At 35.7% G+C, this 26110-nt stretch overlaps 1 protein-coding gene across 4 annotated transcripts in view; it reads right to left on the reverse strand.

The window, feature by feature from the left end:
- CDK14 (cyclin dependent kinase 14) overlaps window positions 1-26110 on the reverse strand; it is a 591864-nt gene that overhangs the window by 275918 nt on the left and 289836 nt on the right. For all 4 annotated transcript variants that reach the window (XM_025378501.1, XM_025378504.1, XM_025378502.1 and 1 more), the window contains one exon: window positions 11500-11623. In XM_025378501.1, coding sequence (XP_025234286.1) covers window positions 11500-11623 — 124 coding nt within the window. The remainder of the gene's footprint in view (window positions 1-11499; window positions 11624-26110) is intronic.

Here is a 26110-nt window from a genome sequence, read left to right on the forward strand (position 1 = left end):
TAAACTGAATAGCACTGTGATAAAGAGATACTTTAAAATCTGAACTACAAACCACAGAAAGTTGTTAACATTGATATGTAAAGAACTATTTTTAAAATCGTCCCTTGCCCAGTAATTATACTTTAAAATAGTCAAATAACCATCACCATGAAAGATGCAAGACAATGATTTAAAAATTAGGCCATTTAAAAAAGGCTTCCACAGGGTCATCCTTGTATAATACAATAATAGATACTCAGAATGGTGACCCCAAGACTGTAAGGAAATAATAGAGTAGGAATGCAGGAACCATGTCTCCTTGATGTACCATTGTACACTTGGTCACTAGTACCTACTATTTTAATAGTATGCACTCATTAAAAATTTGTTGAATGAAAAATCTATTGAATTCTATTCCTTACCACGTAAGAAGGCAAGAAGGTATGTTATATATTTCAGAAAAAAATCATATTAAAAATAAATAGTACTTTGATCATAATTAACATGAAATGTATGTAACTGTATATCAGCCAGGCATTTTTCTGAAATTATTTGTATTAAATTTAAAATTATTTTAATAATTTTATGAGGTATACAGTATTACTATTATCATCTCCATTTTAAAATGAGTAAATTAAGTTACAGAGAATTTCAGTAACTCACCCAAAGGCACACAACTTGCAAGCAGCAGAGGCAGGATTCAAACTCAGGCATGTGGCTCCAGAATTGGCACCCTACCCATTTGGAGATATTTTACTTTTTATTTATGTTTATATTTATATATGTACTTTAGTACTTCTGTTACACTTCCACTTGCGATACAGCTGTGTGCTGTCTATTTCCAAATTTTGTGTGACACTGTGATTTAGTAAGAAATATATATTTGGTCTTCAACCCAGGTCTTCATCCTGGCACAGAGTTCCTAAACTCCTTGTAATTTTCTGAGTAACAGGGGTGATAACAGCATCTTTTTTTATAGTATTTGGTCTTAGTCCTCAGTTCCTGACACAGAGCTCCTAAGACCCTTAGAATCTTAGTGATAAGAGTATATTTTCTGAATGCTAAGAAAAATGACTGATGGCTAGGGGCCCCTAGATAGGTTCATGATGGGGATTGGTTGCCAGAAGAACCAAAGCATGATTACAGGGTAGTAATTTGCAGCTCCACCAGTGGGCCTCCAGGGAGGGGCAAGGGGCTAAAGATGAGTTAGTTACCACTGGCCAATCATCTAGGTAATGGAACCTCTACAAAATCCCTAAATGATGGGGTTCAGAGAGCTTCCAGGTTGTGGACACACTGAAGTGCTGGGAAGGTGGTGCCCCTGGAGAAAGTCTGGAAGCTCTTCCTTCCTACCTTGCCCTATGCATCTCTTCCATCTGGCTGTTCCCCAGTCATATCCTTTATAATCAACCAGTAAATATAAGCAAATGTGTTACTGAGTGCTGTGAGCCATTCTAGCAAACTATGGAACCCAAGGAAGGGGCCGTGGGGACACCCAATTTGTAGCAGGTCAGTCAGAAATACAGACAGTCCAGGACTTGCAACTGGCATTCAAAGTGGAGGCAATCTTGCAGGACTGAGCCCTTAACCTATGGGGTCTGTGCTACTGGGTAGTTAGTGTCAGAAATAAATAGAATCTTTAGACACCCAGTTGGTGTCTGTCTGAGGTGTTGGTGAATTGGTTATTGGTGTGGGGAAATAACCCAAAAAGTTAATTTGAAAGTGTTATGAGTAAGAAACAGCACAGTACCATGGAAAAGGTGAAATCTGAAAAGAAAATTTACTCCCATTGGAAACATCATGACATTTTTTTGAGCTATTGCCCGGCACGGCTGAGCCCTAACAGGAACACTGTTAAAGCCAATTCAGTCTTCATCTGTCCACAAGGCTTCTCAATGCTTTAATTTGCCCAGGAATATAATTAAAGAGGGTGATTCCTTAAATTACCAAAGCTCTATTCAAATGTATATTCCAACAAGGTTTCCTACTAGTCTACTGCGAGAAACATTCTTTATATCATTTCTTAAAGTTTCCTCAAGACTTGTGAGGTTTGGAACAGAGTGACATCTAGTATTCTGGGTCCCATCTTCCTGACAGGATCCCAGTGCTCAGGTGACACAGGTCATCAGACCAGCATGGCTTACTTTGAACTGAACATCCAGTTAGCACTCCTACCTTCTCACATGTTTGGGGAACTAGCCATGCGTGTGCCAACTAAGTTATTAATATTCTACAGGATATTACACTGGGGCTCTAAAGACACCGGTAACAATAATATTAGGAATAATAATTTAACACTTACTAAGTAACAGGCACAATGTTAACTTACTTTCCATCTCTGGCCCAAAGTATACATATTTTTCAGATGAGGGGTCTGGATTATATAATCTCTGAGGTTCCTTCAAAATCTAGAGAAAATCTCAGTTTAAAAAGTCTGAAAATGTCAATATAAAAGGATTTCCTTTTCTTTTATATAATTATGAGTGATTTAATTTCCCCAAATAGATTTTCTGCCTTTATTCTGAAAAACAAACTGTAACAAAATGTTCCCAATGATATGATTCTATCAACAACTGGATGATTTCAAAAATAACACCATCTCCTGCTTTCAATTCTTTGAGCAAAATGCTCGCATGTCATTATTTATTTTCATTATTTTTTTACAGACAAGGTCCTGCTATATTGCTCAGGCTAGACTTGGACTCCCAGCCTCAAGCAATCCTACTGCTTCAGCCTCCCAAGTAGCTGGAACCACAGGCACGCACCACTATATCCAGTTTATTTTATACTGTTCTTGTAATTCTGGTATCAGTGATTTTTATAACAATATGCTCTCAATTGATTATAAGCATGTTGAGACCTTATGGTAACTTTTCAGAAACCATACTAAACATTTTATCTTGAAATCTTGCAATGTTTTTCCATCCTCTGCTTATGCCTCAGTTGTTCCATTCACATGATGTGGGCACTTAATTTAGCCAACTCATTGACCCATTTCATCTACTGCTCCCATCTCTACGGCTGGATCAAAGCACAGTTTCTACATCCAATATGAGATCAAAACACAGTTTCTATATCCAATGTGAGCTGGTTATTGTTTCACAGGGCAGATTTCCACAGCTGATAACTCTACTCCGTAACAGGAATGAACACTTCAATCTGCATTTTTATATCAGTATCCTTTCTGATTAAAAACTAGAGTGCCAAATAACTTGACAGATATTTCATAGAGAGATGTTCCATTTTTAAAGTTTGAACTTTTGCAAAAAGTTGTATTATTTTAGGTCTATAAACTTGATTATTTGCACCAAGATTCCTTTCTAGTATGTGGTAAAAATAAAAAAAAAATGTTTTTCAGACATGTATGTAAAGTTAATACACACTTAATTGGTTTTTATTTTAATTTTCCAGTGCTTTCTTCTTTCATTAAAATGAAAAAAGTCCTAATATCCTAAGTTTATCTATTACCACAGAAGAAATTATTCAAGATGAAAAGGACATTTTAAAATATTAATATGCATAAATATGTACTATTTCAAAGCTACATAAACCAACATATGGCAGGGTTTTTTAAAAAGAAACTAGGTTAAGGAAGAAAGAACACTAATATTGAACTGGTGGTATTAAAGTGAGAAACAAAGATTTAAAATCACAAATTAAAAAAACAATGTCTAACCAGAATTTACAGCATATCTTACATTTCCCATAGTAGCTGGTCAGTTTTTCTTGCTTCCAGTAAAGATTTTAGAAAACATGTGCTTTAGACTGCAATAATTCATTTACTGTCATCCAAGATTTTAGTATAAATCAGGCATATTGACATGTGGTAGTGGAGTCTGGTTTGGGCTGAATTTTAACACGAGCTTTTTAGAAGGTAGAAGAAAAAGAGATGGGTCAGGATCTGTAAAGCAGGAATATTAGGGAATTGCCAAACTCTAAGCTAACTTTTATACGTACTGACTGTCCCTGCCAAAACTCAAGTTGAAACTTAATCCCAAATATGGCAGTACTGAAAGGTGGGCCTTTAAGAGATGCTTGGGTCTTGAGGGTTCTCTCCTCATGAATGGATTCATCCATTCATGGGTATTAATGGGTTATCATAGAAGTGGCATTAGTGGCTTTACACGAGCATGTTCAACCCCCTTGCCATGTGATGCCCTGCACTGCCTCAGGACTCTGCAGAGAGTCTCCACTAACAAGAAGGCCCTCACAAAAGGAGCCCCTCAACCTTGGACTTAGCCTCTATAAGAAATAATTTTTTGTATTTATAAATCACCCAGATTTAGTTATTCTGTTACAAGTAATAAGAAACAGACTAAGACACTTATCTATATGTTAACAATGTTCAAGTGTAATCACTGTTGCCTTCAATAGCACATGCATTACTTAAAACTGTGATTCATTTCAGTGCTGCTACTGTTAACAACATCTATTAATTCTTACCCTGTAGTCATCATGCCTGCTACTTAAGGTTCCAGTCTTTCTACATATGCAAATATTTTCTAAGGATACGTGGCTATATTTTAACTTACATCCAGTAAGACTTATTTGATTTACTGCCAACAATTCTGCACTCAAATTGTACTGGAAAAAAAAAATACATAATGTTTTTGCATACCGAAATCCCTCTGCCTAAGTTTCCATCAACAGTGGAGAATAAGATGATCAGTCCTATGCGTAGCAATTTGTTCCACATTTAAAGATGTCTCGTTTCCTCACATGCATGATTTGTCTGAAACTGAACTCTCTTTCAAATTTCCTCATTTCCATGGGTTTGAAGCTGCCATTCTTAGCAATCAAACCCTATCTACACTGCTTCAATCTGGCTTATGGTGACTGAACAGAGAGATTTCTCATAGATAGAATAGTATATGCATATCAGTTGCAGTTCATATACATCCTTCTTGTTCCCATTTACAGTTTAAAAAAACTAATCTATATGAGTTTTTAAAAAGATGTTGGGCCGGGCGCGGTGGCTCACGCCTGTAATCCCAGCACTTTGGGAGGCCGAGACGGGCGGATCACGAGGTCAGGAGATCAAGACCATTCTGGCTAACGTGGTGAAACCCGTCTCTACTAAAAATACAAAAAATAGCCAGGTGTGGTGGCGGGCACCTGTAGTCCCAGCTACTTGGGTGGCTGAGGCAGGAGGCAGAGCTTGCAGTGAGCTGAGATTGAGCCACTGAACTCCAGCCTTGGCGACAGAGCGAGACTCTGTCTCAAAAAAAAAAAAAAAAAAAAAAAAAGATGTTCAGGGCAGTGAAATTATTCCCAATGATACCATAGTAATTGACAAATGTCACCCTAATGTAAAGTCTGGAGTTTGGATGATACTGCTGGGTTAACACAGGTTTATCGACTGTAACACATGTACCACCCTGGCGCCAGATGTTGATAGTGGGGAAGGCTGTGCATATGGGAAGTGGGTATATAGGAACTCTCCGTATTTTCTGCTTAATGTTGCTGTGAACCTAAGACTCTTCTAAAAAGTAAAGTTTATCTAAAAGGAAAAATGCTCTCAGATATTCATCATTTTAATATGCTTGGGACAATGTTATGTTGTGATAACACAAAACAAAAAGATCCAATATAATTAGATGTCATTATCATTCCTCTTGAATAGAAAATAAAAACTTGTGAAGAGATGAGCAGGATATTAAACAAGATGTAAATGATTAAGGTAACTGATGTTTCAAGATCAGGGAAAAGACAATTTCAAGTATCAACATTCCTTTTCAAAAGAGTTACTACATCTTTAAAGTAATGTGTCAAGGGGAGATAACTTTATCTAGTTCACATGTCAAATAAAAATTATATCTAACATGTAATCTTTACAGTCTGTTCAATAGATTTTAAAATATGTATACTTGCATTTAGAGTTTTAATGACATTCCCTAGAGAAATTACATAGAAAAAAAGCTGTTTCTTTGGCTCATACTGTATCAATTATTCTAAATACATTCTTTGCTTTCAGATCTACATGAAAGCAACTGCCTAAACTTTGCCTTAAAACTGTTTAGGTGTTAAGATGTTGAAAGGATCTTTTAGAAGTAGATTGATGCTTCATTGGGTAATAAAGGGTTTTTTGCTGTTAAAATATATTCTAAAAGAAAGATACAGTAAAATTGAATCCTGCAGGCCATAACAAATGAGCTAAGTTATATCTAACCTTAAATTTATGACTATAACTTCAGTGGTGAATTTCATGCGTAAATGATTTAAAACATAGGTAAAGGTCTGTACCTTTGGGACTAACAGGCTTTTATCCAGAGACTGTATTTATCAAACTGACAGACTACTCTGCATCCGAAAGAAGGTGATTTATTTCTGTTTACTACTATACCTATGTGAATTCAGAGAAGCACATGACAAGCCATGAACTTACCATGTCCTCTACAGAGTCACATTTCTGGTGTGTTTCTCAAATTAATCTAAAACATGATTTACAATGATTTCCTCTCTCAAATTTAGAGAAGGACCAGCCTGGAAGAGGAAACTATCAACATTAGGAAGGTAAAATTTTAGACCTCTGATGGGAAAGAAACTAATGTGATTTTATTCTATTATAACCACAGAGTTTTTTAACTTTGTTTCTCCACCAGGACAGTCAATAAAATAAGCTAAGTCCTTAAATGCTTATATTATAGAATTCTTGCTGTCTCTTATTCTCGGGGCAACTTTAATCTCATTGTCTTTTGGTATAGTTAGACCATAACCCTTGAAAATAGTGAAAGAATGACTGAGAAATATGAATAACACCAATATCATCTTGCAGAAATTCTATGGACTCATCCATTTTGCTTCAATCTCATTTATATGGAAAAATATCTTTTAAGTTTTCATACTATTATGCTGCAAATGACCTTAATTTCTTGGTGAATTTATTTATGCATTTACTTGTCTTGCTTCAATAATTTTCTTTTAATGTTCTCTCAATGCTTATTATAGAAGCAAGGTTCTCATTTAAATTTCCAAAAGATGGAATCAAAAATTAGATTCTAGGGAGGGATGTTAAAGCATCGATCCCAGGTTTAATGGACAGATTGTTTTTTTTACCCACCAGCAAATATCTGGTCATTAGAAAACAAGTTGATAATTTCAGAAATGTACAACATAAAAAGCCAGCCATAAAAGGACCTTAGAAAGTATATGTTCAAGCTCTTGTTTTTCAGTCAAGGAGTATAAGGCTCAGAGGGGGATAAATGATGGCTTGAAAGTCACAAGATAGTTAGGGACAGGGTTAAGTTCTCTGAACTCAATGTTAACATACTTTGCTCTCAAGAACAGTACATTTAGACAATCAGAGGTTACAGAGTAGAAACTTCAAATCCTATGCATCTTATATATGTTTACATTCACTTAGTGGTGTTTATTTTGGCAGACTAAGATTACATAGTAAATACCAAGTGAGTGTGTAGGGTCTATGTGTAAGAGCCTCAGAGCAATCCTGAGGCTTTAACACTATCTAAGGCCATCTAATTCCATCTACACTCTTCATCATGCATGGCCAGGACAGCACTGAGGAAAAGAAAATTATTTTATAAACTATTAGTTTGCCAAAACTAATCAGACAGAACTTAGTAAATTCAGGTGGGTCTTGGTCTTTAGACTAATACTCAACTTAGTCATGTATATTTTTTATCCATTCAATCAATATTTACTGAACATCCATGTGCTGAGCATGATTCTAGAGATAGTGCAAACAACAGTGAGCAAAACAGGTCAAGTTCCTGCCTTCATGGAACTTCCAGTTAAGCAGTGTAAGCAAAATCTAAATAGATAAACAAATGCACAAAATAATTTCAGAGCTTGAGAAGTGTTATTGAAGAAATTAGACTAGACAATAAGAATGGGAAAGATTTTATTTTCGGAAAGGGGGCCCCTTTGAAGAGGTGACATGAACTATAACCTCTATGGTGAGAAAAAGGCAGCCGCATGAGAAGCAGAAGCACGAGCATCCTAAGCAAAAGGAAAGGCACACTGAAAGCCTCTAGTGGAAACAAGTTTGGGGTTTGGCTGCACCACGGTATACAAGGAGCAACAAGGTGGTAAAGACACAGGCTATACAAGGGATTTCAAATATTTTTCTGGTAAATTAGGTAAAGATGAACCATCTTTTAGGAAATGAGTCTGAATGCCTCCATATAATTTATCATTTTATTATACCCAGGCAGAGCAAACCTCTGCATTAGGAAAGCCATAGTGTTTCTAAATCATGTGTAATTTGCTTGTTCAAAATGCATATAGAAAATAAGGCTCAGGGTAAGGGTTTAAATATGACTTTGCTTACAAGAAAAAAGAATAGTTACAGCATTTTGACCACCTGGAATTCAGAGCTGTATACTGTTTAAAGCTGAATGGTCTCCAAATTCACTATCATCTGGTTTACCTCATCCAGCAGGTAAAGTCTATTAAGGTTGAACTCATTCATTACTACTGAATTAGTCAAATGACAAAGTGTTCTTTATGTGATGCATATTTTTGTACTAGTGTAATCTATTTACATAGCATGGGTGTCATCTTTGTTATATATAGAAAACAGCATACAAAAATGATCAATAATTTCCTAGCTTAGGCAGCCCTGTAAGAGAAAATATCTATATGTATAAATACAAAGGCCCTGGCCACCTGAGATTGAAGGATATGAATCAAGCATCTGAATTCCAGGTTTGCAACCAGCAACCTGTATGTCCAAGCCTGGGCAAGATTCTAACCCTCTCTGAATCTCCTCTCTCTCACAAATATAGGTTAGTATACATTCCTAGCTCGAAGAGACAATGAAGCAAGAATTTCTAAGTGTCTAGCACATAGAATAAACCCAATAAATTTTAGTCTTTTCACCTCATATATTTTTCTAATAAAAGTAGTATCATGTACAATATGAGAACTACAATCATGCATTGTATTTGTCTCTTTTAGTCAAAATTTTATGGTTTTGTTCACATAAGGAAAAAAGGTAAGACAAAGAAACCATTTTTAAAGCTCCTCACATATCAAACACTGAATTAAGACCCTGTGTTTTTAATTGGTTTGCTGCCTGGAACCATCCTATTCTGACTGCCTAACTTCTCTACAGTTTCCAGTGTGTTTCCTTCATCTCAGACACACAAACATGCCCAAACACAGTAAATCACAGTTAATTGCATGTCTTAAATTAAAAGACAAAAAAATCGCACAATTAATTGGGGGAACTTGTCAGTTGGTGCATGAATCTTGCTTACTACACTCTGTGCACAGGATGCAAGCCAAGTGCATGTTCCAAGCTGGACGATTCAGTCCATGCCTCTGAGGAGAGGTGCATGGGCACGATCCTTCTGCACAGCCGTCTGGTCATAAGAATCAAATGCTTTAAAACACTCAACATTGCAATTGCTGAATCAATAGTTATCTCTACAAGGATGTTCAATACAGGACTGAGGATAATAGTAAAAAATTAGAAAGAGCTAAAATGCTCATTAATAAGGGACTGAATAGAGACTATGTTTGGCCATTAATGGAAAAAATCTAAACTGTTACAAATGATTTTGTCAATCTTAATAACATAAGAAAATATTCATGACATACTATTTGAAAAATGCTTACAAAATAGTATATTTCTATTTTTGAGGCTATGTGTTATGCAAGTGAAGCAAGAAAAGAGAGAAAGGAACAGGAGAAAGCTACTGGGAAAATAAACAATAAAAATGTTAACATTTGTCATCTCTGAGTTGTTTATACTTTGTAGTTTTTCTAATTTTCTTTAAAAAATCATCTACATTTTAAAAAAATATATTTCAATTTGTTTTTGAATCTGATATTTTAAAATGTCAGTTTTAAAATAAAGATCCATAAGAATCTTTTAAGATAAACTTACCTACTACAATGAAAACATCAGCATAAAATTTAAAAAGAGTCCCTAGTAAGCGCAAACATACAATCCTATTGTATCCTTGGTTATACAGACAAAATGTATAAAAATGTATCTTACAAATATACAACAAATGCGTGTTCATACAATTAAATGCTCAATACAATAATGTATTTCAACATATACCTTACAGTATATTAACATACAATAAGAAAATCATTATAAATACTTTTTCATTTCCTGACACCGACCAACTACAAAATATATTCACAGTAAGCCAATAATATCGAATTTGAGAAACTGCAAACCTTCTCTACTCCATCCACTACTCTCCCATTATTGTCTACCCTATTATAAAAAGATTTTATACCCAGCCGCCTAGTGTAATTCTAATGCTAAAATCTGGCAATAAATGATATACACTAATGTGCACAGAATTTCTTCATTTTTATCAAAGTAGAAAATGACAAAGTTTTATAATATATCACTACTCAACTAGTCATACTAACTTTTGTTTTATTTCATTTTTTGAATAAAAGAATTCATAAAACCCAACAAAGTAGATTCATTCCAAAGGTATTCAACAGTCTGCTAATCTTGAAATAAGAAACAAATATTTCCTGCCTTTTCTTTTATTTAATGGGGGGGTGGAGAGGGAAAAGATAATCATATTCCAGCAAGAGCCCATCTCAACCTCAGGCATCTTTATGTCCCAAGGGTAATATTTTCATTCCATTCTTAATGGAACAAATTTCTAATCAGAATATGTATTCAAAAATAATTGAGGCAATGCAATGTCAACATGTTATGCTTCCATCAGGTATCCCGCGGTGCTCAGAATCAACTCAACACAATCTCTAGTGTGACAGAGAGCCTGGGCAACGCAGAAACGTCAGACTTGATCAAGGGAAGGGGAGCTAGCAAGGAGCATGCAATGGTTTTGCTTCCCTTTGGATGCTCAAACACGGTGTTTGGAGGAAAGCTTCTACGCTGGAGGAAGACAATCTCAACACTTCTAAGGAAGGAATGACTTATAATGCTCACTCCAGAACCTCAACTTTTAAATAGTAATAAGTGTCTATTTTTGCATTAATATTGAAAATACTTGAAACAACAGTCAATTCTGGGAAGGTTAACACTACATCTAGATTTCTAGTTACTAAAGCCTCAGGGCAACGTACATTATTGTATATATCCTGCAATCCTCTGAAAAGGTCCAGATGTTTAAATTTAGGTTTCTCCAAGTTTGGTAAAATATTAGTAATTGTTGAAGCTGGGTGGTGAGTAACTGAAGTTCATTATATTATTTTTTTCTACTTTTGAGTATATTTGACATTTTCATAATAAAAGTTTCAAAAAATAAATTTTCACTCAAGGAGCATATATTTTATGTTAAAAATTTTACTGACTTTTCCTTTGGAAATATGTATTAACAAGATCTGATTTACATTTATTATTAAAGACTCTAACAAGCAGTCTGAATTTTATAAAACTCCACAAAGCATTATATTTTATGCTATCATAAAAAGAGAAAAAAATTCTTCATTCCAGAGAAAAAAAATTACCATGATCTACGATGACAGAAGAAGTGCACCTAAACATATGCAGTGCCACCATCTGCCTGGCATTCTCACAGTGTGACAAAATAGACTGGTAATTAACTGCTTTCCTACCGAAATCTGCCAGCTTTAACTCCCCCGTGTCACTGATCAGAAGGTTCTGTGGTTTCAGGTCTCTGTGCAAAATATAACGCTGGTGGATGTAAGACAGCCCTCGCAGCAACTGAAATAAAAACAACTGAAAAAATAAGGAGACAAAGGTTAAAATCAAAACACAGATAAACGCCAGTTTCTACATACAGTCTCCTAAGTACTTGTATTAATATTTAGTGAAAATGGATAACCATCACCAAATTTTCTACCAAATTATTTCAACAGAATGTGAGATTTTAGAATGTAAATTCCTAATTCATTTAGAAGTAAATCTAGGAATTTCTAACAACCTATTATACCAACCCCAGAGTGATACTTCCTCAGCCAGAGAGATCTATACTCCAACTACTGTTCTTTAAGCAAAATGTAAATAATCGATTTTTTAAAAACTGATTTAGTCTTCAGGACTAAAATGATATTTGAAAGGAAAGGAAATTTATTCAAAATATTATAGAAATTTAAAAAAGAACTGTTTACCAAGTTTATATCAATATGCACATATTTAATCCCATAGAAATAACATGAACATGGTACCCATAAATTCACCCATTAACATGCTTTAAGGAAGGGAAAGATAAGATGATTTGAAATAATTAAAACAAAACCAGTCATATTGTCTAATTAATACTGCATTATAATTATACTGCTTTTGCACATATGGTCATAGAGATTAGGCTGCTGCTTAAAGACAGGCATGTACCACTTTCACTAATTTCAGAGCAAACCCATCCTAAAGGGAAAGGAAACACAGAAAACAGGAAAGTCAAGAACTCGAGAGTGATACTTTTGCAAGAAATAATTTCAGAAGTGATTAATAGCCTTGTCTGTGAAGTTTCATATTGGGTCATACCAAATGTTTCTATTTCGATAGCAAAAAAGTGTGATTCACTAGGCTTCCCAATATTCTTCTTCTGAAAAAAGAGAATATTTTTAAACAATTTACTTGCCAAAATAATCCTAATAGACATTTTTTAATCCATCTCCTAAAACAAAAACAAATGCTCTTACGTTTAAGTACCACCAATATTCTAGTCTATATAACCAGTTAGTAACCACAGGCAGTTTCAGGGCAATTTTAAATGAATTGTAAAAGATGAATGATAGAAAGATTCTGAAATATTTGAATAGAAAAGATTGGCAACTTCCTGAGGGCCCTGGAAGATGGCATTTCTGCAATGTTCTGACTAAGCAGGGGCTTTGAAAGCCAAGTGAATTTCATTACAGGGGATACCTTGAAATAACAGTAAAGCTAACTTATCTCAAAATCTTTGTATGTGACAATATGTATGGGGCAGTAAATTGAGATGATTATTTCCAGAGTCTAAGCAGCAGAAAACAGAAGTCTGTTCTGTGTTGGTCAAGATTAAAAGACTAGCTCAAGAATCCCAGGATGCAAATATCTCTCTGGATTTGTCCTCTCAACCCTTCCTGTACAACAAACAGAAAGACTGGAGTTCACACCATCACTAGCAGCTGCCAGCCTCATTCTTCACTTCCGATACTCCCTGCGTCCTGAAGCTTAAAGCTTACAACTTCTAAGAAAATTCATACTCCTTTAGTTTAGAAGGAAAGAGGGAAAAATAAAGCCACTTTGTGTTATCAAAGTCTTTTAAAAACCCGAAACAAAAACACGAAGGCAAACCACATAACAAACTTAATTTTAAAAATAAGTTGATTTTGAATGGAAACAGCCATTCTGCAAAATGCTACCTGATCTTTGGGACCTAGCAGAGTCTTATCAGAATGCAACTGTTTAACCATGGCAATGTATTTTAATTTAATGAATACATAACACTACGTGCCAACTGCTATTCTATACAGTTTATAGACTATTACTTCATTTAATTTTAATGAAGTAGGTACTACTATTAACCTCCATATTAGTAATGAGGAAACTGAGAGTAGTTTCTCAAGATCACACAGCAATTAAGTGGCAGAGCTAGGACTCAAACCCAGAGTCTGATTCCAAATTCTATGCTCTTAACCATCTCACCATCTCACTCATCATCTTGGCCAGAAATCAACATCAGCAGGCAAAGGATTGCTAGAGAACTGCTTCCTCCAATGAACAGAATAAAATCTGGGCATCTAATAACATGGCCTCCAAGGCCACTGAGCTGAACACTGATTCCAACTGAGGGGCTCAGGCATTATTTTTGGGTGGGTGCGGGCTCAGGCATTGTTACCTATATTCCCCAGCTCCAACAAACCTTGCCCACCTCAACACTCAGCACGCTGTTCTCCAACCTTGTATTTTTTTTTTTTTTTTTTTGAGATGGAGTCTCACTCTGTCACCCAGGCTGGAGTGCAGTGGTGCCATCTCGGCTCACTGCAACCTCCACCTCCCAGGTTCACGCCATTCTCCTGGCTCAGCCAGGACTACAGGCACCCGGCACCACACCCAGCTAATTTTTTGTATTTTTAGTAGAGACGGGGTTTCACCACTTTAGCCAGGATGGTCTTGATCTCCTGACCTCGTGATCTGCCCTCCTCGGCCTCCCAAAGTGCTGGGATTACAGGCGTGAGCTATTATCCTCGCCTCTCCTCGGCCGGAAAGGCCTTCTCTTCCCTTTGCCTACTATTTTCCATGCATTCCTTAGGTCTCTCCTCAGGAACTGCTCCTCCCTAGAGTTTCCCTGACCACCCCTGCAAGCCCTTGTACCCCTACAGGTCTGTGTGAGGTGCTCCTTCTCCGTGCTCCCAGGGCAGTCTCTGCCCTGTCTGCATATGTCTATCACAGTATGATACTTATCCTAGCACCCATAGGCTGTCTGCTTTAACTATCTTTATAACTCGGGTAATAGGTATTGAAACCAGTAATGTGAGTACTGACCTGAATTTAGAGACATCTGGATGGCAGCAGATAAAAACAAATAACAGGCACCTTGGAATGGAATTCTCTAGAAGCTAGGGGCAGACGTAGGTAAATCAAGCAGTTCCAAAGAACTCTTCCTTAATACCTTTAGTAATTAGTGAAAATATATAATCCTCATGCTAATCTAGAAGCTATTCAAATAGGATGCCATATTAAAGGAGATTTAAAAAGCAGTACCAGAGAAAAAATGCCACTATACACTCAAATTCCAAGTGTATACATGACAAATGAAGCCCCAAACATGACAAATACAGCCCCAAACAAATGTCAGAACAGATCTCCACAGTATAAATTCACTTAGGGTTTATTAAGTGCCAACCATATGTGCTAGGTGCTGTTATGCAAGAGGGATGCCAAGAGGAATAAGATATAAGATGTGGTCCCTGGACTCGAGGAACTCACAGCTAACTTGGTATGACAGACACACAAACAGATCATTGTGACTTAGAGATCTGTATTTTAACAGCAACGCAAACTGAGCATATTGAAAGCACAGAAGACGGTGGATCTAACTACAATTAAAAAAAAAAAAAAAAAAAAAAAGCAGTAGAATTGATTCACTTGTTACAAGAAGAATAGCCTGGGAGAAGGGAACGAATCACAAGAAACTTGCCACTCTGAAAACAGAATTCATTACGTGTAAAATTTCAAAAGGAAACTGAGTTGAGCATTCAGTAGACGCAGAAGTTAAAATGTTATGACAAACCCCTTAACATTCTGAGGGAAAACACTGAGAAGACCAAGCAAGCAGGTGTAATATAAATTCCGAGAAAGACAATATATGAAGCTGTAAACCTACCAACTCGACCTCATAAAATTAACTGTGGCAAGGGGACCATCAACTTTCTGAAAACCATTAAAAAACTTTTACGGTGGAGCTCAAAGAAACTGATACCCTCAGAATGGCACTTTGACATGCTGACCTGAAGAAGTCCGAAGGTCTCCTTGACCTTCTGCCCCACTTCCCATCTCTGCCCCTGTCTCTCAATTCTCTGTCTCTCCCAAAGCACAGGATGAAGTTGTTCTCTGAAGTCCCCTTAACTGCCTAAAATCTGGACGTGCCAAAGAAGAAAACAATTACCTCTGACCCCTTTCCTGAGTTTCCATTAACTGAACTCTTATCCTAGGAAGAAAGACTGAAGTCTGTCAACACACCTGGATAGAGTTTTGTCACAAACCACTGTCTGCTCTGCAGGCCCAACAGACGTGTATTCTTGTATAGTTTTCAATCCCATTGAATTTCCTTAAAAATCACTTACCATACCCCTAAAAGCATCCACACCTCCCCATCTCCCTTTCTCCTAATAAGAATATATAAACATCTATTCACATTGGGTTACTGGGTAATTATTCTTCTATGATGACCTTGTGCTATGCACATTAAAATAAGTTTGTGCCTTTTCTCAAATCAATGTGCATTTTGCGAGTTAATTTTTCTGTGAACCTTTAGAGGGTGAAGGGGTAGTTTTCCCTTGATCCCTACATTTACAAAAAACATTTTAACATCCTTAACAAAATATACACTGGCAGATAGGGGTGAGAAGGCTCTAAGAAAGCAGCTGACCTACTAAGTTCAATGGAATGCCCCATGGACTACTCTTGGAACGTCTTTAAAACTCAAGCCTTAGAGAGTTCTTCTTCTAGACAAATAGGCAAGTCCCCTTCTAATTTAAATTTTTGAGAAAATCACTTCACGTGGTTGTTGTATAAAACACACCGCAAGCTATACTTGATCTCCTGTGAAAAACCAGGAGACCCTGTGAGAACAAGAAGGGCCACCAAGGAGCGGGCCACACACACTCTTTTTCTAAAGCATACAAATCAGCTTTGCTAATAAAACCTGGTAAACACCAATGGAATCTCAGGCACTAAAAAGAAAAGAAGGGTGACTAATACTTACTGAAAGTTTATTCTTATTTAAAGGTTATTTTAAGTAATGTTATACAAATAACTTAATCAGGCCCGGGGTGGTGGCTCACAACTGTAATCCCAACACTTTGGGAGGCAGAGGTAGATGGATCACTTGAGTCCAAGAGTTTGAGACCAGCCTAGACAACATGGCAAAACTATGTCTCTGCTAAAAAAAATACAAAAAATTAGCCAGGCATGGTGGCGTGTGCCTGTAGTCCTAGCTACTTGGGAGGCTGAGGTGGGAAGACTGCTTGAGCCCAAGAGGCAGAGACTGCAGTGAACTGAGATTACACCACTGCATTCCAGTCTGAGCGACCGAGTGAGACTCTGCCTCAAAAACAAACAAACAAAAAACAAAACAAAACAAAAACCCCCCAACAAATTAGTTAATCCTTTCCATCTACCATCCTGTATTTTTCCCTTTGTTTAAACAAATGAGAAAACTAAAGCTCTAAAGACATAAGAAACATAGTCATCCAACCATCACACAGCTCTTGTGAACTTTCCACCACACCTCATTAACTTAAATAAGGTTGATGCTGAATAAATGCATGGATGAATAGTTATACACCCGATACAGTCAAAGTGCTTTTATTATTAAGTGAACTGAAGTTTGTAAAAGCCTCAATTAGCATACAATATAATGAGCACATGACTCTTGAATTTGTTTTTGCTGTTCAAAATCTTAGAAATAGATAACATGAGAGAAGACAGTTTCATGTGCTGAACTAGATAAATTAACGTATCTGAAACTCTTTATCTTTCTCTTATAGTAGCCATAAGATCTTCCTAAGAATATTTTGCCATCTCAGGATATTCTATTCCTTTATATAGGAGACTCATCCCAAATCCATCAGTAGGATCACTGAAGATTTATATTCCAGTTTGAATATGTTCATTTTCTGTAATAAAAATCCAATGAGAAAATGTCTTAAATAGTAATGAAATGATGAACAGGGACACTTTCACTAGCAGCAGATCTATCTTTAGCCAGTTGTCTTGACATCCCCAGCAGGAAACAGCATATTCTCAGCGCCACTGCATTTACTTCTTGGGAGTATCTCTTAACACTTCCTCTATTTCCTTCTGAAACTCTTCACAATTTAAGTAGGTAAAATAAATAAATAAATAAATAAATAAATGGTATTTTATCACAATTTTTAAAGTAAGTTTATATAAAGCACACACTACTGGATTCAATGTTATGTTTATTGCTCAGAACTACTGACACTTGCAGTAAGAAAGAAGCATTATAACCAATCCCTCTCACCAAAGTCTAAATAGGTGAGGTCAGATGCTCTTTTTCTCAGTGTCTAGAGGAGTCAGGCTCCGTGAATGGTTAGAAATACATAGATTATTAAATATATGCAATTCACTTTAATCTGAGATGAAGCACAGTGAATATCTTGTAGATTTTTCAGGGCATGTGTCAACTTCTTTTAAGGAATGTGCAGGGTCTCTCAGGGCTTACAGGAGACTAAGAAATCTACTAATGGGAGTCATTAGCAATGGGCCCTACCATTTACAACACAGCAGTAACGTCTTACTAAGATAATTATGCTACTCTTTTGTCATCTCTGTAACTCAGGTTTCTCATCTTAAACATGGTTGATTTGAGCCTTAGATATCTTTGTTAACCATTTCACATTGTTAAATTACATCATTCCATTATTTTATGAATAACAGAAATGGAAGGGATTTTATAAGATAAACAACTGGAGTTGAATCACTACCATTTATTGAGTGCTTACTATGATAGATATTTTGCTAAGTGTATTATATACATCCGATAATTTAACCCTTACAACACCTCTACCAGGTAGATACTACTATCCCTATTTCACAGAAAAAGAAATAAAGTCACAGATAAATTAAGTGAATTGCCTTAGCAAAGTAACATAACAAGAAAAAACTAAATACCACATATTCTCACTTATACTTGGGAGGTAAATGATGAGAACACATGGGCACATAGAGGGGAACAACACACATTGCGGCCTATCAGAGGGTAGAGGGTGGGGGAAGGGAGAGGATCAGGAAAAATAACCAATGGATACAAGGCTTAATACCTGGGTGATAAAATAATCTGTACAACCAACCCTCATGACATGCCTTTACCTAGGTAACAAACCCGCACATCCTGCACATGTACCCCTGAACTTAAATGTTTAAAAAAAAAAAAGAGGAATTAAGTGAATTGGTCAAAGGAACACATAGTAAGTAAGAGACAGTGCTGATACTTGAACCCATTTTTGTCTTACTCTGACACTATAATTAAGAAGGCTGCTATCCAAAAAGGTGTGCATACTATTTAATTAAAACAGCTATATACTATGTGAATCTAAAGCTACAAAATATGATATTGGTAGATAAATGAAAGTTATATATGAATAATAAATACTTCAAATACTATGTTCCATATTTAACACTGTATCATTTAAAAACCCATAGGTTTTTAATGCACAAACCTTAAACTATCCATATATCCAACTTTCTAGAAGTTAAAAATAATTAGTTAAAATCCCAATAATATGCAGTCAATGTCAAAATATTTTGTAATATGCATCAGATAACGGTTTAACTGCAATACTAGGTCTTCAGTTTTAAAAGCCACAAAATGATTCATCATGATTCATTCCATTTAGTTAAGTTTCAAAACAGCTAATGCAAATATTAAATCCTAATTTGTAATGCAATGTACACCCAAATAATTTTACAAAGCATCATTACAATTCAAAGTATTGAATTTATTTATTTATTTATTTATTTATTTATTTTTATTATACATTAAGTTCTAGGGTACATGTGGATAACGTGCAGGTTTGTTACATATGTATACCTGTGCCATGTAGGCGTGCTGCACCCATCAACTCGTCAGCACCCATCAACTCGTCATTTACATCAGGTATAACTCCCAATGCAATCCCTCCCCCCTCCCTGTGATAGGCCCCGGTGTGTGATGTTCCCCTTCCCGAAGTTTTAGAGAATACTTAGAGGATTATACAGAGATATTAAAAAAAGACAGAAATAAAACCCTAACTATTCAACATTAAGTATAATTTATGTGTCACTTTGGACATACTTGACAGCGTTAAGTGTGCTACTGGACTGGTATAAGACACAAGCATTCATGCTAAGGCATCAGGCCTTTCATGTGTATTTTTTTGCAATATATATTTTACAGATCCATTTCTTGGAAAATCTGAGTAGCAAAAGGAGTCTGTCTTGCCACTTCTCTGCCCTGTTTGAGTTCTTCCATTCTTCTTTATGCTTTTTTAGTTACACTCTCTAAGGCTCTGACATAAGTAACATGTTTTGTCATTTCCAGATAATGTAACAATTTAATTTACATTCTTTAAGATCTTTGAACATTAATATGCTTTTCCTAAAGATGAGAACTTTCTGGAGAGATATAACTCAAAAAATGAGAATTTCAGGTTCATGGGCAAGCTTCTGGGGAAATAACTGCTTAGCTTACCAAGTAAGTTGGCCTTCCATTGCACACTCTCTACTTCAAGGCAATGGCGGGTACCGAGCAAGGTGGTGTTTCCGGTATGGAGGTGCCCACAATGAGCAGGCAGTTTAAAGACATGGGATCTAGAGCTGGGAGACTTATAATGAGTCAAGTGAGGCTAGTGTGACTGATCTTGGTTTTGTCAAGTTCTATAAAAGAAGGTCTAGTACAGTAAGCAGGTTTCCAAGTTATTGGACTTTGTATATACCGTGAAGCATGCGGACGGAGGGGGGGCGGGGGCTGGGTCTTCCCTTTAATAAAGGTGGGCATCTGCCTAAAATTAGTATTAGAAATATTCCCTAGCTGAGCAGAAACTGTTAAAGACAAGCTGTTGGATTTAATAGCTATCTAACGTAATTTTCCAAGAGAAAAACTGAAAGAACTGTTCTAAGAAATTCAAATAACATAATCTTATTCTGTCACTGTCAAGTTTCTGTCTGTCAGAATTATAGGACTGACCTGACTAATAAGCGCTTTTCTGAACTATAGAGAAATAGCACAAAATCCAAATTGGGAAATGGAGAGTCAGTAGTTCTTCCTACTCAACTTCATTTGGGAACGTATGCTACTCTCTCCCAACTACAGGGCCATTCTTTTTTATACACAATGAAAACAAATCAATATTCAGAGTTTAAATGGTTTTTCGGACTAAAGTAACATCTTAGATACTAAATCAAAATAAATTAATATCAACTGAGAAGGCTAGTATAACTAAAAAGAGAGAGATGTGGATTGAAAAATTGACAAAGGTGATAGATCTTGAGTTTAAAGGCCTTGGAGTAAATCACAAAAACAAGCTATATCAAAGAAAAACTAATTTCAAATGGGACGTAACATTTAACAACTTGTGAATTTAGATACGTATGATCAACAAACCTCTTTCTCCATCCTCTCAGAGGGGTCTGAAGTAACAGAAATTTATACAGGAATGAGAAAATACCTATGAACTGTACTGGCTGGACACATGAATGCTGTGCCTCTCCAAGACAATATGTGTATACTGTACTACTCGAGCTTATTTCCCTTCAGGGTCTCATGTCTGTCCTGGAAAACATGAAAACAAACAGATCGTGTGTAGATCCATCTTAAACTGGAGAGAGGCAAGGCGATGAGTGTAAAGCCCCGGAGGATGTTTCCCCTGTTATTAATGGGAACTCCCAAGTTGGGTAACTAACAATTAAAGAATCATGTAACACTTCCAATCATTGTCTGCATTTCATCATTTTTGGGGGTGATTTCTTTTCAATCTGGTTTTTAAAGGATCTCTAGGAAACAGTGTACTATTTAATTAGCTGGCCTTAATTCCTTTGCTGTATCCAAATTGTTACAAGCAAATCAGCAGATGATCCCGAGGATGCAAAAGACATGTTCGAAACAACTAAATGTATGCCCCACATCTTAACCAGAAAATTCACTACTCAGATCCCCTCTGAATGTCCAAAACAATATGAGCTGACATGTGGAATTTCATTTTCTTTTATTGTTAGTCCTTCACTTTCTAGATATGGAAGATTGTTTTATTATTATAAAAATAAGATGAAACATCCAAAAAAAAAAGGCCTGGACACGGAGACTTAGTGTCAAATTTTTAAAACATTCTTTAATGGCCTCATGAAATAATCATATTTCTTAAAATACAGAATGAGGAAAGGCTCTATAATATTCACAGTCATGTGTAGTGGGAAATTATTAGGAGCTAAATGAGAAGATCTAATGAAGAATACTGAGAAAATCAGGTGTCACTTGGTTTTCTATCTGAACATTAGAAAGTCTCATTTAGAAATCAATTCTCAGTGCCATCTGTATAAGACAATCTTAATTTGGCATAGCATTATTCTGTCTTTTATACACCTGCTTACTCTCTGGTCTATTAAAGAAAAATAGCAAGTTTTCAACCATAATAAACCTCCTATCCTTTTCATTAATATATCTATTGAAATGAAAAATAAGAATCAGCTTTATGCCAATAGGATTTCAGATACTTCAGAGAATAAGTCAGGAAGTTCAAAATTACTTTGGTCATTTTCAATTGTTCATTAAAAAAGGGGCAAATGTATTTTTGCAGGGAATCTTCTAGAAAAGTCATTATGATAACAGAAATGGAAGTACAATACATAAAAACACAGGAAGATTCAATCTCATCATGGTAATAAGATTCAAACATCTACATTTCTGGGTATCAGCTGGAGAAAGCATCAATTAATCTTTTTTTCATGAATCTTAATTTTCAGTCTCTCATGCTTATCAATTTTTAAAGAACAAATGAAAAACTGAATAAAGGATGAAATTTAGACCATTATAGTCATTTGTGAAAATGCAATGGTCAATCTGCAAACCACTGAGAATTATAAAATCAAGAATTAATACAAGTTCTATATTCAACTATGATAGCTCAAACCCAATATAACTCATAGTGAATGGTCTTTAAAGGGGGTGGGGAATTTAACTACCTTTCCAAAAATACTCTAACCAGTTTCCCACATACCAGTTATCACCATCTACAAACTGGTAGCAATGCCTTTAATCATCATAAGTATTTATAACAAGGCTAATGTCCTCAGGCTTTTGATCCAGGTTTTAAATCGTCCACTAATTAATTGCTAAAATTACCCATTTGTCAAAAATTGATACTATGCTTAGAAATAAACCATTGATTATTAGTGAATATTTATTTCATAATGCCATATTGATAACAGACAACTTTTATAGGCAATTAAAGTAGCAAAGTGAGTCTAGAAATTTAGTTAACACTGGCTTTTTAAAATGAGTCTATTCCAGTGCTTACAAGAAATACACATCAAGAAAAATAAAACTTTCACGAACGTTTTGCTGGGAATTAGTACAAAATTCTCTTATCTTGCTTTACTATGACATCAGGAGCTATGTGTATTTCCAGTTGTTCTTTTTTCTCCCCTTCATTCTTCCAGGATACATTACCATCGTAATGCCTGAAATTCTACCCAAGTCTCACTAAGGAACAATCTCCACAATTGTGCAGAATATCCACATTTTTACAATATACAAGTACATATAAAATATAAACAAAGAAAAATATGTATATTTTTAGAATCCTAGATAAATGTTTAAAATGTTATATATACTGTCATGCTGAAGAATGATGAAACTAAAAGTTGAAATTGCTAACTTCAGAAGCAACATGATTTGATCACTTTGTTTTCCTGTTGTTCACCATAATAAAAATCAAGTATTTATCACATTCTGAACATTTAATAATCTGTGAAGTGTTTAGCAAACATAGAGCTTCTGTGTTACTGAAATGACATGCTCTTTTAAAGATAATAGCTTATCTCTCCTGGTTTTCCTATCTCCATAAATTTATAAAGAACTATTTCAATGTCTTATTTTAGTTCAGCTGAGGGTTTTTGTTTTTTTTCCCTAACAATCTAAGATGATGGGAAGATCAACTTTTTAAAAAAATTAACATCTAGCACAGCATTATGAACAGCTGTTAACTTAGTAAATATTATATTTATGTTCATTTTTATATTCATAGATTTAAGTGACAATAAATATCACCACATGAAAAAATATGTTTATATACCAAACAGAAATACTCATGAGACATCTGTCACTATGTCATAGTCAGAATTTTTTGAGAATAATTTCACCCGCAGTTCAGATCCTAAAGCAACTCTGGAGGAGACCCTTGTCTCCAAGCAAACAGTGAGGAAATCCCAATGCATAATTAGATGAGTGGCCTCTCATAGAAACAAACATCGTAATAAGGGTTGTCTGCTTCCATGCACTGCAATTCAGATGCCAAAACACAAGGCTTTAACAAGCTACATCTATTTTTTAACTTTCCATACCCTTGGAGAAAGTATCACCATTATCTTCAATATGAAAATGATGATGAACCTATGTGACTTAGTGTTTCTAAAGTCACAAATAATCAAGCTAATTGCAGTAATTTAATGTATTAATCATGTAGCTCAGGGAAAAGAACATTGGACAAAGAGTTAAAAAGCCCTTTAACACACTCCATCATCTCAGTGATCCTGATGTTTATTTTCTATGAAATGTCGGGGGCTGGAATGAACCATTGATCCAGGACGCTGGTCCTGGACTGCGCTTGGCTACAGCATTATCACTTAAAGAGGTATTTTTTGTTTTGTTTTGTTTTAAATTATATCAACATTCAATGTTTAAATTATTATGACCATGTAAATGTTATTTACAGCTGAGCTATAAAGTTTACTATGAATATCTTTCCTTCCTCTGCATAAAAATTTGTTTTTCTTGGTGTTAGTAATAATCTAGTTCTTTTGTTTGTCAGTTTGTTTCCCTTTGTTTAGTTTTCTTTGTGGTCACTACTAATTCAACCCCAAATTCTTTTCCCATCTTTTAAGTAACAGTGGAGTAGATCCTCAAGTATCTTCCTGAGAAAGAATGTAACAGACAAAATTTTCAACTCCTTGTGTATCTGAAAATGGTAATTTTACCTTCATACTTCATTGACAGTTTGCACAGAATTCTAGGCTTAAAACACTTCTGTGTCCAAATTTTGAAGCTATTGTCTCACTGCCATCCCCCTTTCAGTGTTACTGCTGAAAATCTGATGCCATTGTAATTCTTGATCCCGTAGAGTAAACCTGTTTCCTTTTTTATGGATTTTTCTTTGAACCTAGTGTTCTGAAATTTTGCAATAATGAACATTATTTTCAGTTTTTTTTTAAATGTTCTAGGCATTAATCTAAAAACTCAAGCCTATACATTTGAAAAAATTATGGTTTCATAGATATTACTTTAATGATTCCCTCCTTTCTTTGTTCCTCAGTTATTCAGATGTGGGATCCCCTATATTAGACCTCTGATTTTTTGATACTTTCTTTCTCATTTTTCATCTTTGTATTTTTTGGTTTATTTTCTGGCAAATTTCTTCAATTTTATCTTCCATGATTTTATTGTTGTTTTTAATTTGTTATATTTTTAATTTCCAAGAGTTCCACTGTGTTGACTAAATTCTGCTTCTCAAAAATAATACGACATTCTTGTTTTATGGATGAATTATCTTCTTTTCTCTCTCTGAGACTATTAATGATAATTTTTTAAAGTTTCCTTCTCTACCTATCCCTTTCCAATCAGTGAAAGCAACTTGGCTTCTTCCAAGTTACTCATTTGTCAACTGCGGTCTTCACTGGAGAGTTTCTTGGATTCTTCAGGTTTGTTGTCTTGGAAAGATCAGATCCTTCCCGTAATACTCTTAATATCTTCTCCCTTGTGGCACAACTCTTGCTGTCTGAGGCTCTCCAAGCCAAGCCCTGTCTCTCAAGCTCTCTCCTGCCTCTCTCTGACCTACACAGCCCCCACCTTATTCTGGGTCACCACCCGCTCCCCTGCTGGCAGAGTGAGGAGCAATGGAAGCCAGCAGGCTGCAGGGCTGTGGAAGAACAAGAGGCTAGGATTGCTGGCAAGTGTACATGTCCCCAAGGCTGGGGAGTAAAGCGATGCAGGGATACAGGGAGAGTCAGGAGATGCTGTAGATCATGGGCGATACCTTGGCCTCTCATCCTTGAGTCTGAGCAAATGCCCACATTTCCTACCCAAAGCTACTTTTTAAAGTAAACTTTTATTGATACATAATATTTGTACCTATTTGGGGGAGCACAGGGTATTTTTATACAATCATACAATGTATAATGATGGGTATTTAGGATATCCCTGACCTCAAATATTTATAATTTCTTCGTCTTGGGAACATTTCAAATCTTTTAGTTATTTTGAAATATGCAATGTATTGTTGTTAACTACTGTTAGAATACTGTGCTGTCAACACTAGAACATATTCTTCTATCGAACAGTATGTCTGTACTCGTTAATCAATCTCTCCTCATCCCCCACCCCCAAATCCTTCCCAGCCTGTGGTAACTATCATTCTACTTTCTACCTCCACAAGATCAACTTTTTTAGCTCTCATATATGAATATAAATACATCCTATTTGTCTTTCTGTGAGGGGCTTATTTCACTTAGCATAATAACCTTCAGTTCCATCCATACTGCTGCAAATGACAGGATTTCATTCATTTTTATGGCTGAAAAACCTTCCATTGTATGTATGTACTGCATTTTCTTTATCAATTTGTTGATGGATACTTAGATTGATTCTATATATTTGCTACTGTGAACAGTGCTTCAATGAACATGGTGGTGCAGAAATTTCCTTTCTTTTGGATAAACACCCATTAATAGGACTGCAGGATCATATGGTAGTTCAATTTATAGTTTTTTAAGAAACCTCCATAGGTTCTC

This window comes from Theropithecus gelada, chromosome 3, assembly GCF_003255815.1.
Source record: "Theropithecus gelada isolate Dixy chromosome 3, Tgel_1.0, whole genome shotgun sequence".
NCBI lineage: Eukaryota > Metazoa > Chordata > Mammalia > Primates > Cercopithecidae > Theropithecus > Theropithecus gelada.